Source organism: Oncorhynchus kisutch, linkage group LG6 (genome assembly GCF_002021735.2).
Source record: "Oncorhynchus kisutch isolate 150728-3 linkage group LG6, Okis_V2, whole genome shotgun sequence".
NCBI lineage: Eukaryota > Metazoa > Chordata > Actinopteri > Salmoniformes > Salmonidae > Oncorhynchus > Oncorhynchus kisutch.
In genome coordinates this window covers 1,026,986-1,043,405 of record NC_034179.2, presented here as the reverse complement: position 1 = coordinate 1,043,405, position 16,420 = coordinate 1,026,986, and the positions used below count along the sequence as shown (strand labels likewise).

At 38.9% G+C, this 16,420-nt stretch overlaps 1 protein-coding gene across 6 annotated transcripts in view; it reads left to right on the top strand.

Annotated features, from left to right (window-relative positions):
• Positions 1 to 16,420, top strand: part of galt (galactose-1-phosphate uridylyltransferase) — a 110,974-nt gene that overhangs the window by 14,559 nt on the left and 79,995 nt on the right. For 4 of the 6 annotated variants that reach the window (XM_031825991.1, XM_031825990.1, XM_031825996.1 and 1 more), the window contains exons 3-5: positions 289 to 413; positions 575 to 658; positions 7,883 to 8,012. In XM_031825991.1, the coding sequence (XP_031681851.1) occupies positions 289 to 413; positions 575 to 658; positions 7,883 to 8,012 (339 nt within the window). The remainder of the gene's footprint in view (positions 1 to 288; positions 414 to 574; positions 659 to 7,882; positions 8,013 to 16,420) is intronic. The other 2 variants (XM_031825992.1, XM_031825995.1) reach the window with 1 other exon arrangement.

Genomic DNA, 16,420 nt, shown 5'->3' with positions numbered 1-16,420 from the left:
TGTCTGTCTGTCTGTTTGTCCCTCCCAGGTGAACCCTGTCTGTCTGTCTGTCTCTGTCTCTGTCTGACTGTCTGTTTGTCCCTCCCAGGTGAACCCTGTCTGTCTGTCTGTCTGTCTGTCTGTCTGTCTGTCTGTCTGTCTGTCTGTCTGTCTGTCTGTCTGTCTGTCTGTCTGTCTGTCTGTCTGTCTGTCTGTCTGTCTGTCTCTGTCTGACTGTCTGTTTGTCCCTCCCAGGTGAACCCTGTCTGTCTGTCTGTCTCTGTCTAACTGTCTGTTTGTCCCTCCCAGGTGAACCCAGACTACAACAACACATTTGTGTTTGAGAATGACTTCCCAGCCCTGCAGCCTAATGCTCCTGACCCAGGATATAACCAACATCCACTGTTCCAGTCTAAAGCAGCCAGGGGCGTCTGGTGAGGAAAACATTGATATTATTTATCTCCAATCATCTTGGTGTTAATAACAACTCAGACAAGACAAATATAACTTATAATGTTTCTTTAAACACCTCTTGGGAGGCAAATTGAAGACAACATTATTCCTGCTTTAGTTTCTAATCAGCTATGACCACTAGGTGGAGATGCTGTCTAAATAATCCAAGACCAGACCATGAGGATCTCAAAGCTGAGGATATATTGACATGTAGCCCAGACACAAGGTGCCTACCTACTGCCAGCAGTTTAACATGCTGAATTATTCAAGAAACTACGAGGCCTTTTCACACTGCATTCTCTGAGCCCAGGACTTTTTTTTTTACCCTGTTTTCTCCCCAATTTCATGGTATCCTATTGGTATTTACAGTCTTGTCTCATCGCTGCAACTCCCTTACGAACTCGGGAGAGACGAAGGTCGAGAGCCATGCGTCTTCCGCAACACAACCCAACCAAGCCGCACTGCTTCTTGACACGATGCCCACTTAACCCGGAAGCCAGCCGCACCAATGTGTCGGAGGAAACACCATGCACCTGGCGATCGTGTCCGCGTGCACTGCGCCCGGCCCGCCACAAGAGTTACTAGTGCGTGACAAGGGAACGACAGATTTTCAACTTGTCAGCTCAGGGGTTCCTAACTTGCAACCGCACAGTTAACTAGTCCAACGCTCTAACCATAGCACTCCACGAGTAGCCTGCCTGTTACACGAATGCAGTAAGCCAAGGTAAATTGGGTTAGGGTTAGGGTTAGAATGCAGTAGGAGCCAAGGTAAGTTGCTAGCTAGCATTAAACTTATCTTATAAAAAACAATCAATCATAATCACTAGTTATAACTACTGATCCAGTTTAGCAGGCAATATTAACCAGGTGAAATTGTGTCACTTCTCTTGCGTTCATTGCACACAGAGTCAGGGTACATGCAACAGTTTGGGCTGCCTGGCTCATTGCGAACTAATTTGCCAGAATTTTATGTAATTATTACATAACATTGAAGGTTGTGCAATGTAACAAGAATATTTAGACTTAGGGATGCCACCTGTTAGATAAAATACCGAACAGTTCTGTAATTCACTGAAATAATAAACGTTTTGTTTTCAAAATGATAGTTTCCGGATTCTATAATATTAATGACCAAAGGCTCGTATTTCTGTGTGTTATGTTATAATTAAGTCTGATTTGATAGAGCAGTCTGACTGAGCAGCAGCAGGCCCGTAATCATTCATTCAAACAGCACTTTATTGCGTTTTGCCAGCAGCTCTTCACAAGCACAGCGCTGTTTATGACTTCAAGCCTTTCAGCCTAATGGTGTAACCAATGTGAAATGGCTAGCTAGTTAGCTGGGTGTGCGCTAATACTGTTTCAAACGTCACTCGCTTTTAGATTTGGAGTAGTTATTCCCCTTGCGCTGCACGGCTTTTGTGGGGCGATGGGTAACGATGCTTCGAGTGTGTTCCACTGTTCCTAGGCCGTCATTGAAAATAAGAATTTGTTCTTAACTGACTTGCCTAGTTAAATAAAGGTAAAATATCTATCTATCTATCTATCTATCTATCTATCTATCTATCTATCTATCTATCTATCTATCTATCTATCTATCTATCTATCTATCTATCTATCTATCTATCTATCTGCCTGCCTACCTACCTACATATATACATAGTGTTGAAGTCTGAAGATAGGTTGGAGTCATTACTTAGGTAGGAGTCATTAAAACTCCTTTTTCAACCACTCCACAAATTTCTTGTTAACAAACTATAGTTTTGCCAAATCGGTTAGGACATCTACTTTGTGCATGACACAAGTAATTTTTACAACAATTGTTTACAGACAGATTATTTCACTTATAAGTCCCTGTGTCAAAATTCCAGTGGGTCAGAGGTTTACATAGATTAAGTTGACTGTGCCTTTAAAGAGCTTGGAAAATTCCAGAAAATTATGTCATGGCTTTAGAAGCCTCTGATAGGCTAATTGACATCATTTGAGTCAATTGGAGGTGTACCTGTGGATGTATTTCAAGGCCTACCTTCAAACTCATTGCCTCTTAGCTTGACATCATGGGAAAATCAAAAGAAATCAGCCAAGACCTCAGAAAAATGTTGACCTCCACAAGTCTGGTTCATCCTTGGGAGCAATTTCTAAACGCCTGAAGGTACCATGTTCATCTGTACAAACGATAGTACACAAGTATAAACACCATGGGACCACACAGCCATCATACCTCTCAGGAATGGGACTCATTCTGTCTCCTACAGATGAAAGTAGTTTGGTGTGAAAAGTGCAAATCATTCCCAGAACAACAGCAAAGGACCTTGTGAAGATGCTGGAGGAAACAGGTACAAAAGTATCTATATCCACAGTAAAACGAGTCCAACATCGACATAACCTGAAAGGCCACTCAGCAAGGAAGAAGCCACTGCTCCAAAACCGCCATAAAAAAAGCCAGACTACAGTTTGCAACTGCACATGGGGACAAAGATCGTACCTTTTGGAGAAATGTCCATGGTCTGATGAAACAAAAATATAACTGTTTGGCCATAATGACCATCGTTATGTTTGGAGGAAAAAGGGGGATGCTTGCAAGCCGAAGAACACCATCCCAACCGTGAAGCTCGGGGGTGGCAGCATCATGTTGTGGGGGTGCTTTGCTGCAGGAGGGACTGGTGCACTTCACAAAATAGATGGCATCACGAGGGAGGAAAATTACATGGATAGATTGAAGCAACATCTCAAGTTATCAGTTAGGAAGTTAAAGCTTGGTCGCAAATGGGTCTTCCAAATGGACAATGACCCCAAGTATACTTCCAAAGTTGTGGCAAAATGGCTTAATGACAACGAAGTCAAGGTATTGGAGTGGCCATCACAAAGCCCTGACCTCAATCCTATTGAAAATGTGTGGGTAGAACTGAAAAAGCGTGTGCGAGTAAGGAGGCATACAAACCTGACTCAGTTACACCAGCTCTGTCAGGAGGAATGGACCAAAATTCACCCAACTTATTGTGGGAAGCTTGTGGAAGGATACCTGAAACATTTGACCCAAGTTAAACAATTTAAAGGCAATGCTACCAAATACTAATGTAAACTTCTGACCCACAGGGAATGTGATGAAAGAAAGCTTAAATAAATAATTCTCTCTACTATTCTGACATTTCACATTCTTAAATTAAAGTGGTGATCCTAACTGACCTAAAATAGGGAATTTTTACTAGGATTAAATGTCAGGAATTCAGGAGTTTAAATGTATTTGGCTAAGGTTTATGTAATCCTCCGACTTCAACTGTATATATACAGTGGGGCAAAAAAGTATTTAGTCAGCCACCAATTGTGCAAGTTCTCCCACTTAAAAAGATGAGAGAGGCCTGTAATTTTCATCATAGGTACACTTAAACTTTGACAGACAAAATGAGAAGAATTTATTTGCAAATTATGGTGGAAAATAAGTATTTGGTTAATAAGTTATTAAAAGCCCATTCCTCCATGCAGATCTCCTCTAGAGCAACACAGACTTTCAACTCCCTCCAAAGATTTTCTATGGGGTTGAGATCTGGAGACTGGCTAGGCCACTCCAGGACCTTGAAATGCTTCTTACGAAGCCACTCCTTCGTTGCCCGGGTGGTGTGTTTGAGATCATTGTCATGCTGAAAGACCCAGCCACGTTTCATCTTCAATGCCCTTGCTGATGGAAGGAGGTTTTCACTCAAAATCTCATGATACATGGCTCCATTCATTCTTTCCTCTACACGGATCAGTCGTCCTCGTCCCTTTGCAGAAAAACAGCTCCAAAGCATGATGTTTCCACCCCCATGCTTCACAGTAGGTATGGTGTTCTTTGGATGCAACTCAGCATTCTTTGTCCTCCAAACACGAGTTGAGGTTTTACCAAAACGATCTATTTTGGTTTCATCTGACCATATGACATTCTCCCAATCTTCTTCTGGATCATCGAAATGCTCTCTAGCAAACTTCAGACGGGCCTGGACATGTACTGGCTTAAGTAGGGCGACACGTCTGGCACTGCAGGATTTGAGTCCCTGGCTGCGTAGTGTGTTACTGATGGTAGGCTTTGTTACTTTGGTCCCAGCTCTCTGCAGGTCATTCACTAGGTCCCCCCGTGTGGTTCTGGGATTTTTGCTCACCGTTCTTGTGATCATTTTGACCCCACGGGGTGAGATCTTGCGTGGAGCCCCAGATCGAGGGAGATTATCAGTGGTCTTGTATGTCTTCCATTTCCTAATAATTGCTCCCTCCCACAGTTGATTTCTTCAAACCAAGCTGCTTACCTATTGCAGATTCAGTCTTCCCAGCCTGGTGCAGGTCTATAATTGTGTTTCTGGTGTCCTTTGACAGCTCTTTGGTCTTGGCCATAGTGGAGTTTGGAGTGTGATTGTTTGAGGTTGTGGACAGGTGTCTTTTATACTGATAACAAGTTCAAACAGGTGCCATTAATACAGGTAACGAGTGGAGGACAGAGGAGCCTCTTAAAGAAGAAGTTACAGGTCTGTGAGAGCCAGAAATCTTGCTTGTTTGTAGGTGACCAAATACTTATTTTCCACCATAATTTGCAAATAAATTCATAAAAAATCCTACAATGTGATTTTCTGGATTTTTTTTCTCATTTTGTCTGTCATAGTTGAAGTGTACCTATTATGAAAATTACAGGCCTCTCTCATCTTTTTAAGTGGGAGAACTTGCACAATTGGTGGCTGACTAAATACTTTTTTGCCCCACTGTACTGTACCAAGATTTTTATTTTTTTTACCGGGATTGCGCAATGAAGTCGGGTACTTATTTCCATTGTGTCTCATATGTTTTGGTTATACTGTTCAACCTGCAGCCAGCTTTGACATTATTTTAAAAGTGGTGATGGTTTGTATGGCTTTGAGTTGATGTGGTAGTTTGTTCCACTCAACAGCACCAGTATATGACAAGGTCTTCTTACCAGATAGACTATTGTAGTTCATACAGTGAATATTACAGTATCTGCCTCTGGTATTATGCTGTTGGACATATCTAACAAATTAATAATAGTTGGATAGTTACCTGGGGGCTTGTTGTTTCTCAGCAAGGTGATGTGATTTTGTTGTTTCTCAGCAAGCTGATGTGATGATGTTGTTTGTCAGCTAGGTGATGTAATGATGTTGTTTGTCAGCTAGGTGATGTAATGATGTTGTTTGTCAGCTAGGTGATGTAATGATGTTGTTTGTCAGCTAGGTGATGTGATGATGTTGTTTGTCAGCTAGGTGATGTGATGATGTTGTTTGTCAGCTAGGTGATGTAATGATGTTGTTTGTCAGCTAGGTGATGTGATGATGTTGTTTGTCAGCTAGGTGATGTAATGATGTTGTTTGTCAGCTAGGTGATGTGATGATGTTGTTTGTCAGCTAGGTGATGTGATGATGTTGTTTGTCAGCTAGGTGATGTAATGATGTTGTTTGTCAGCTAGGTGATGTAATGATGTTGTTTGTCAGCTAGGTGATGTGATGATGTTGTTTGTCAGCTAGGTGATGTGATGATGTTGTTTGTCAGCTAGGTGATGTGATGATGTTTGTCAGCAAGGCGATGTGATGTTGTTGTTTGTCAGCAAGGTGATGTGATGATGTTGTTTGTCAGCAAGGTGATGTGATGATGTTGTTTGTCAGCAAGGTGATGTGATGTTGTTGTTTGTCAGCAAGGTGATGTGATGATGATGTTTGTCAGCAAGGTGATGTGATGATGTTGTTTGTCAGCAAGGTGATGTGATGTTGTTGTTTGTCAGCAAGGTTATGTGATGATGTTGTTTTTCAGCAAGGTGATGTGATGATGTTTGTCAGCAAGGTGATGTGATGATGTTGTTTGTCAGCAAGGTGATGTGATGATGTTTGTTAGCAAGGTGATGTGATGATGTTGTTTGTCGGCAAGGTGATGTGATGTTTTTTGTCAGCAAGGTGATGTTGTTTGTCAGCAAGGTGATGTGATGTTTTTTGTCAGCAAGGTGATGTGATGATGTTTGTCAGCAAGGTGATGTGATGTTTTTTGTCAGCAAGGTGATGTTGTTTATTGTTGTTGTTTGTTTGTCAGCAAGGTGATGTTGTCTGTCAGCAAGGTGATGTGATGATGTTTGTCAGCAAGGTGATGTGATGATGTTGTTTGTCAGCAAGGTGATGTGATGTTTTTTGTCAGCAAGGTGATGTTGTTTATTGTTGTTGTTTGTTTGTCAGCAAGGTGATGTTGTTTGTCAGCAAGGTGATGTGATGTTTTTTGTCAGCAAGGTGATGTGATGATGTTTGTCAGCAAGGTGATGTGATGTTTTTTGTCAGCAAGGTGATGTTGTTTATTGTTGTTGTTTGTTTGTCAGCAAGGTGATGTTGTCTGTCAGCAAGGTGATGTGATGATGTTTGTCAGCAAGGTGATGTGATGATGTTGTTTGTCAGCAAGGTGATGTGATGTTTTTTGTCAGCAAGGTGATGTTGTTTATTGTTGTTGTTTGTTTGTCAGCAAGGTGATGTTGTCTGTCAGCAAGGTGATGTGATAATGTTTGTCAGCAAGGTGATGTGATGTTGTTTGTCAGCAAGGTGATGTGATGTTGTTTGTCAGCTAGGTGATGTGATGTTGTTTGTCAGTAAGGTGATGTGATGTTGTTTATCAGCAAGGTGATGATGATGTTTGTCAGCATGGTGATGATGATGTTTGTCAGCAAGGTGATGTTGTTTGTCAGCAAGGTGATGTGATGTTTGTCAGCAAGGTGATGTGATGTTTCTCAGCAAGGTGATGTGATGATGTCGTTTGTCAGCAAGGTGATGTGATGATGATGTTTGTCAACAAGGTTATGTGATTTTGTTTCTCAGTAAGGTTATGCAATGTTGTTTGTCAGCAAGGTGATGTTGTTTATTGTTGTTGTTTGTTTGTCAGCAAGGTGATGTGATGTTGTTGTTTGTCAGCAAGGTTATGTGATGATGTTGTTTTTCAGCAAGGTGATGTGATGATGTTTGTCAGCAAGGTGATGTGATGATGTTGTTTGTCAGCAAGGTGATGTGATGTTTTTTGTCAGCAAGGTGATGTTGTTTATTGTTGTTGTTTGTTTGTCAGCAAGGTGATGTTGTTTATCAGCAAGGTGATGTGATGTTTTTTGTCAGCAAGGTGATGTGATGATGTTTGTCAGCAAGGTGATGTGATGTTTTTTGTCAGCAAGGTGATGTTGTTTATTGTTGTTGTTTGTTTGTCAGCAAGGTGATGTTGTCTGTCAGCAAGGTGATGTGATGATGTTTGTCAGCAAGGTGATGTGATGATGTTGTTTGTCAGCAAGGTGATGTGATGTTTTTTGTCAGCAAGGTGATGTTGTTTATTGTTGTTGTTTGTTTGTCAGCAAGGTGATGTTGTCTGTCAGCAAGGTGATGTGATAATGTTTGTCAGCAAGGTGATGTGATGTTGTTTGTCAGCAAGGTGATGTTGTTTATTGTTGTTGTTTGTTTGTCAGCAAGGTGATGTGTTTCCACCCCTGGTCTGACGTCACACTGCCTCTCATGACGCTTCCTGACATCATCAAAGTGATTGACAAGTGGGCAGAACTGATGGTGGATCTAGGCTCCACCTACCCCTGGGTCCAGGTAAGGTCTGGTCTACAAAGTGACTGAGTAGGAGTGCTGGTCTAGGATCAGGTCCCCCAGTCCATATCATCTTATTCATTATGATTAAAAGGGAGAACGGATCAGAGATCAGCACTCCTACTTTGATACATCTGTCTCCAGGTGTTAATCCTGTTATTCCCTTTATGGCTTTCTCACCCTGGGAAGCACGAGGGCAGAGGAGGGTTGCTGTCAACATGGACGGATACAACAAACCATAGAGAAGGCCTTCAGCCAGGAGATTCACAGACCATCGGATGTTAAATCCAATTGATTAGTCGTACACATTTTGCAGATGTTATCGCAGGTGAAATGCTTATGTTTCTATCCTCAAGAGGGCAGGATAGCTAACAATACAAAACAATACACACACATATCAGAACAAGTCCGCCATAACATACATACATGCTGTACATGCATGTATATATTTGTGTGTATAGACAGTATATGAATAGAAAAGGTATGTACAGCAGTAGTTATATAGGATGGGTTAGGGTTAGACAGTATAGATAGTAGTTATATAGGATGGTGTGTATAGACAGTAGTTATATAGGATGGGTTAGGGTTAGACAGTATAGATAGTAGTTATATAGGATGGTGTGTATAGACAGTAGTTATATAGGATGGTGTGTATAGACAGTATAGACAGCAGTTATTTAGGATGGTGTGTATAGACAGTAGTTATATAGGATGGTGTGTATAGACAGTAGTTATATAGGATGAGGTGTATAGACAGTAGATATATAGGATGGTGTGTATAGACAGTAGTTATTTATAGGATGGGTTAGGGTTAGACAGTATAGACAGTAGTTATTTAGGATGGTGCGTATAGACAGTAGTTATATAGGATGGTGTGTATAGACAGTAGTTATATAGGATGGTGTGTATAGACAGTAGTTATATAGGACGGTGTGTATAGACAGTAGTTATATAGGATGGTGTGTATAGACAGTAGCAATATAGGATGGTGTGTATAGACAGTATAGACAGTAGTTATACAGGATGGTGTGTGTATAGACAGTAGTTAAATAGGATGGTGTGTATAGACAGTAGCAATAGAGGATGGTGTGTATAGACAGTATAGACAGTAGTTATATAGGATGGTGTGTATAGACAGTTGTTATAAAGGATGGTGTGTATTGACAGTAGTTAAAAGGATGGTGTGTATAGACAGTAGTTATATAGCATGGTGTGTATATACAGTATAGACCGTAGTTATACAGGATGGTGTGTATAGACAGTATAGACCGTAGTTATATAGGAGGGTGTGTATAGACAGTAGTTGTAGATGATGGTGTGTATAGAGAGTAGTTATATAGGATTGTGTGTATAGAGAGTATGGACAGTAGTTATACAGGATGGTGTGTATAGACAGTAGTTATAAAGGATGGTGTGTATATACAGTATAGACAGTAGTTATATAGGGTGGTGTGTATACACAGTATAGAAAGTAGTTATATAAGATGGTTTGTATAGACAGTAGTTATACAGGATGGTGTGTATAGACAGTAGTTATATAGGATGGTGTGTAGAGAGAGTAGTTATTTAGGATGGTGTGTATAGACATAGACAGTAGTCATACAGGATGGTGTGTGTAGACAGTATGGACATTAGTTATATAGGATGGTGTGTATAGGCAGTAGTTATTCAGGATGGTGTGTATAGACAGTAGTTATACATGATTGTGTGTATAGACAGTAGTTATATAGACGATGGTGTGTTTATGCAGTAGTTATATAGGATGGTGTGTATAGACAGTAGTTATATAGGATGGTGTGCATAGACAATAGTTATAAAGGATGGTGTGTATAGACAGTAGTTATAAAGGATGGTGTGTATAGACAGTAGTTATAAAGGATGGTGTGTATAGACAGTAGTTATATAGGATGGTGTGTAGACAGTAGTTATATAGGGTGGTGTGTAGACAGTAGTTATATAGGGCGGTGTGCATAGACAGTAGTTATATAGGGTGGTGTGTATAGACAGTATAGACAGTAGTTATATAATATGGTGTGTAGACAGTAGTTATATAGGATGGTGTATAGACAGTAGTTATATAGGGTGGTGTGTATAGACAGTAGTTATAAAGGATGGTGTGCATAGATAGTAGTTATATAGGATGGTGTGTATAGACAGTAGTTATATAGGATGGTGTGTATAGACAGTAGTTGTATAGGATGGTGTACATAGACAGAATGGACAGTAGTTATAATGGGATGGTGTGTATAGACAGTAGTTATAAAGGAGTGTGTGTATAGACAGTAGTTATAAAGGATGGTGTGTATAGACAGTAGTTATATAGGATGGTGTGGATAGACAGTAGTTATTATAGGATGGTGTGTATAGACAGTAGTTATATAGGATGGTGTGTATAGACAGTATAGACAGTAGTTACATAGGATGGTGTGTATAGACAGTATAGAAAGTAGTTATATAAGATGGTGTGTATAGACAGTAGTTATACAGGATGATGTGTATAGACAGTAGTTATATAGGATGGTGTGTTTAGACAGTAGTTATATAGGATGGTGTCTATAGACATAGACAGTAGTTAATTAGGATGGTTTGTACAGACAGTATAGAAAGTAGTTATATAGGATGCTGTGTTTAGACAGTAGTTATATAGGATGGTGTGTATAGACAGTAGTTATACAGGATGGTGTGTATAGACTGTATAGGATGGTGTGTATCGACAGTAGTTATATAGGATGGTGTGTATTGACCGTAGTTATATAGGATGGTGTGTATAAACAGTAGTTTTATATAGGATGGTGTATATAGACAGTAGTTTTACAGGATGGTGTGTATAGACAGTAGTTATTCAGGATGGTGTGTATAGACAGTAGTTATACAGGATGGTGTGTATAGACAGTAGTTATATAGGAGGGTGTGTATAGACAGTAGTTGTAGAGGATGGTGTGTATAGAGAGTAGTTATATAGGATTGTGTGTATAGAGAGTATGGACAGTAGTTATACAGGATGGTGTGTAGAGAGAGTAGTTATTTAGGATGGTGTGTAGAGAGAGTAGTTATTTAGGATGGTGTGTATAGACAGTAGTTATACAGGATGATGTGTATAGACAGTAGTTATATAGGATGGTGTGTAGAGAGAGAGTAGTTATTTAGGATGGTGTGTATAGACAGTAGTTATACAGGATGATGTGTATAGACAGTAGTTATATAGGATGGTGTGTAGAGAGAGTAGTTATTTAGGATGGTGTGTATAGACATAGACAGTAGTCATACAGGATGGTGTGTGTAGACAGTATGGACATTAGTTATATAGGATGGTGTGTATAGGCAGTAGTTATTCAGGATGGTGTGTATAGACAGTAGTTATACATGATTGTGTGTATAGACAGTAGTTATATAGACGATGGTGTGTTTATGCAGTAGTTATATAGGATGGTGTTTATAGACAGTAGTTATATAGGATGGTGTGCATAGACAGTAGTTATATAGGATGGTGTGCATAGACAGTAGTTATAAAGGATGGTGTGTATAGACAGTAGTTATAAAGGATGGTGTGTATAGACAGTAGTTATAAAGGATGGTGTGTATAGACAGTAGTTATATAGGATGGTGTGTAGACAGTAGTTATATAGGGTGGTGTGTAGACAGTAGTTATATAGGGCGGTGTGCATAGACAGTAGTTATATAGGGTGGTGTGTATAGACAGTATAGACAGTAGTTATATAATATGGTGTGTAGACAGTAGTTATATAGGATGGTGTATAGACTGTAGTTATATAGGGTGGTGTGTATAGACAGTAGTTATAAAGGATGGTGTGCATAGATAGTAGTTATATAGGATGGTGTGTATAGACAGTAGTTATATAGGATGGTGTGTATAGACAGTAGTTGTATAGGATGGTGTACATAGACAGAATGGACAGTAGTTATAATGGGATGGTGTGTATAGACAGTAGTTATAAAGGAGTGTGTGTATAGACAGTAGTTATAAAGGATGGTGTGTATAGACAGTAGTTATATAGGATGGTGTGGATAGACAGTAGGTATTATAGGATGGTGTGTATAGACAGTAGTTATATAGGATGGTGTGTATAGACAGTATAGAAAGTAGTTATATAAGATGGTGTGTATAGACAGTAGTTATACAGGATGATGTGTATAGACAGTAGTTATATAGGATGGTGTGTTTAGACAGTAGTTAATTAGGATGGTTTGTACAGACAGTATAGAAAGTAGTTATATAGGATGCTGTGTTTAGACAGTAGTTATATAGGATGGTGTGTATAGACAGTAGTTATACAGGATGGTGTGTATAGACTGTATAGGATGGTGTGTATCGACAGTAGTTATATAGGATGGTGTGTATTGACCGTAGTTATATAGGATGGTGTGTATAAACAGTAATTTTATATAGGATGGTGTATATAGACAGTAGTTTTACAGGATGGTGTGTATAGACAGTAGTTATTCAGGATGGTGTGTATAGACAGTAGTTATACAGGATGGTGTGTATAGACAGTAGTTATACAGGACGGTGTGTATAGACAGTAGTTATATAGGATGGTGTGCATAGACAGTATGGACAGTAGTTATACAGGATGGTGTGTATACACAGTGGTTATTCAGGATGGTGTGTATAGACAGTAGTTATACAGGATGGTGTGTAGACAGTAGTTATATAGGATGGTGTGTAGACAGTAGTTATATAGGGTGTTGTGCATAGCCAGTATAGACAGTAGTTATATAGGGTGGTGTGTATAGACAGTAAAGACAGTAGTTATATAGGGTGGTGTGTATAGACAGTAGTTATATAGGATGGTGTGTAGACAGTAGTTATATAGGATGGTGTATAGACAGTAGTTATATAGGATGGTGTGTAGACAGTAGTTATATAGGATGGTGTGTATAGACAGTAGTTATATAGGGTGGTGTGTATAGACAGTAGTTATAACGGATGGTGTGTATAGACAGTAGTTATATAGGATGGTGTGGATAGACAGTAGTTATATAGGATGGTGTGTATAGACAGTAGTTACATAGGATGGTGTGTATAGACAGTATAGAAAGTAGTTATATAAGATGGTGTGTATAGACAGTAGTTATACAGGATGATGTGTATAGACAGTAGTTATATAGGATGCTGTGTTTAGACAGTAGTTATAATAGGATGGTGTGTATAAACAGTAGTTATATAGGATGGTGTGTATAGACAGTAGTTATACAGGATGGTGTGTATAGACAGTTGTTATACAGGACGGTGTGTATAGACAGTAGTTATATAGGATGGTGTGCATAGACAGTATGGATAGTAGTTATACAGGATGGTGTGTATAGACAGTAGTAATTTAGGATGGTGTGTATAGACAGTAGATATATAGGATGGTGTGTATAGACATTAGTTATACGGGATGGTGTGTATAGACAGTAGTTATATAGGATGGTGTGCATAGACAGTTTGGACAGTAGTTATACAGGATGGTGTGTATAGACAGTAGTTATATAGGATGGTGTGTATAGACAGTATAGACAGTAGTTATATAGGATGCTGTGTATAGACAGTAGTTATATAGGATTGTGTGTATAGACAGTGGTTATTCAGGATGGTGTGTATAGACAGTAGTTATACAGGATTGTGTGTAGACAGTAGTTATATAGGGTGGTGTGTAGACAGTAGTTATATAGGGCGGTGTGCATAGACAGTATAGACAGTAGTTATATAGGGTGGTGTGTATAGACAGTAAAGACAGTAGTTATATAGGGTGGTGTGTATAGACAGTATAGACAGTAGTTATATAGTGTGGTGTGTAGACAGTAGTTATATAGGATGGTGTATAGACAGTAGTTATATAGGGTGGTGTGTATAGACAGTAGTTAAATAGGATGGTGTGTAGACAGTAGTTATATAGGATGGTGTGTATAGACAGTAGTTATATAGGATGGTGTGGATAAACAGTAGTTATTATAGGATCGTGTGTATAGACAGTAGTTATATAGGATGGTGTGTATAGACAGTAGTTACATAGGATGGTGTGTATAGACAGTATAGAAAGTAGTTATATAAGATGGTGTGTATAGACAGTAGTTATACAGGATGATGTGTATAGACAGTAGTTATTTAGGATGGTGTGTTTAGACAGTAGTTATATAGGATGGTGTCTATAGACATAGACAGTAGTTAATTAGGATGGTTTGTACAGACAGTATAGAAAGTATTTATATAGGATGCTGTGTTTAGACAGTAGTTATATATAGGATGGTGTGTATAGACAGTAGTTATACAGGATGGTGTGTATAGACTGTATAGGATGGTGTGTATTGACAGTAGTTATATAGGATGGTGTGTATTGACCGTAGTTATATAGGATGGTGTGTATAAACAGTAGTTTTATATAGGATGGTGTATATAGACAGTAGTTTTACAGGATGGTGTGTATAGACAGTAGTTATTCAGGATGGTGTGTATAGACAGTAGTTATACAGGATGGTGTGTATAGACAGTAGTTATACAGGACGGTGTGTATAGACAGTAGTTATATAGGATGGTGTGCATAGACAGTATGGACAGTAGTTATACAGGATGGTGTGTATACACAGTGGTTATTCAGGATGGTGTGTATAGACAGTAGTTATACAGGATGGTGTGTAGACAGTAGTTACATAGGATGGTGTGTAGACAGTAGTTATATAGGGTGTTGTGCATAGACAGTATAGACAGTAGTTATATAGGGTGGTGTGTATAGACAGTAAAGACAGTAGTTATATAGGGTGGTGTGTATAGACAGTAGTTATATAGGATGGTGTGTAGACAGTAGTTATATAGGATGGTGTATAGACAGTAGTTATATAGGATGGTGTGTAGACAGTAGTTATATAGGATGGTGTGTATAGACAGTAGTTATATAGGGTGGTGTGTATAGACAGTAGTTATAACGGATGGTGTGTATAGACAGTAGTTATATAGGATGGTGTGGATAGACAGTAGTTATATAGGATGGTGTGTATAGACAGTAGTTACATAGGATGGTGTGTATAGACAGTATAGAAAGTAGTTATATAAGATGGTGTGTATAGACAGTAGTTATACAGGATGATGTGTATAGACAGTAGTTATATAGGATGCTGTGTTTAGACAGTAGTTATAATAGGATGGTGTGTATAAACAGTAGTTATATAGGATGGTGTGTATAGACAGTAGTTATACAGGATGGTGTGTATAGACAGTTGTTATACAGGACGGTGTGTATAGACAGTAGTTATATAGGATGGTGTGCATAGACAGTATGGATAGTAGTTATACAGGATGGTGTGTATAGACAGTAGTAATTTAGGATGGTGTGTATAGACAGTAGATATATAGGATGGTGTGTATAGACATTAGTTATACGGGATGGTGTGTATAGACAGTAGTTATATAGGATGGTGTGCATAGACAGTTTGGACAGTAGTTATACAGGATGGTGTGTATAGACAGTAGTTATATAGGATGGTGTGTATAGACAGTATAGACAGTAGTTATATAGGATGGCATGTATAGACAGTAGTTATAATAGGATGGTGTGTATAGACAGTAGTTATATAGGATTGTGTGTATAGACAGTGGTTATTCAGGATGGTGTGTATAGACAGTAGTTATACAGGATTGTGTGTAGACAGTAGTTATATAGGGTGGTGTGTAGACAGTAGTTATATAGGGCGGTGTGCATAGACAGTATAGACAGTAGTTATATAGGGTGGTGTGTATAGACAGTAAAGACAGTAGTTATATAGGGTGGTGTGTATAGACAGTATAGACAGTAGTTATATAGTGTGGTGTGTAGACAGTAGTTATATAGGATGGTGTATAGACAGTAGTTATATAGGGTGGTGTGTATAGACAGTAGTTATATAGGATGGTGTGTAGACAGTAGTTATATAGGATGGTGTGTATAGACAGTAGTTATATAGGGTGGTGTGTATAGACAGTAGTTATAAAGGATGGTGTGTATAGACAGTATAGACAGTAGTTACATAGGATGGTGTGTATAGACAGTATAGAAAGTAGTTATATAAGATGGTGTGTATAGACAGTAGTTATACAGGATGATGTGTATAGACAGTAGTTATATAGGATGGTGTGTATAGACATAGACAGTAGTTATTTAGGATTGGTTTGTACAGACAGTATAGAAAGTAGTTATATAGGATGCTGTGTTTAGACTGTAGTTATATAGGATGGTGTGTATAGACTGTATAGGATGGTGTGTATTGACAGTAGTTAAAGAGGATGGTGTGTATTGACAGTAGTTATATAGGATGGTGTGTATAAACAGTAGTTATATAGGATGGTGTGTATAGACAGTAGTTTTACAGGATGGTGTGTATAGACAGTAGTTTTTCAGGATGGTGTGTATAGACAGTAGTTTTTCAGGATGGTGTGT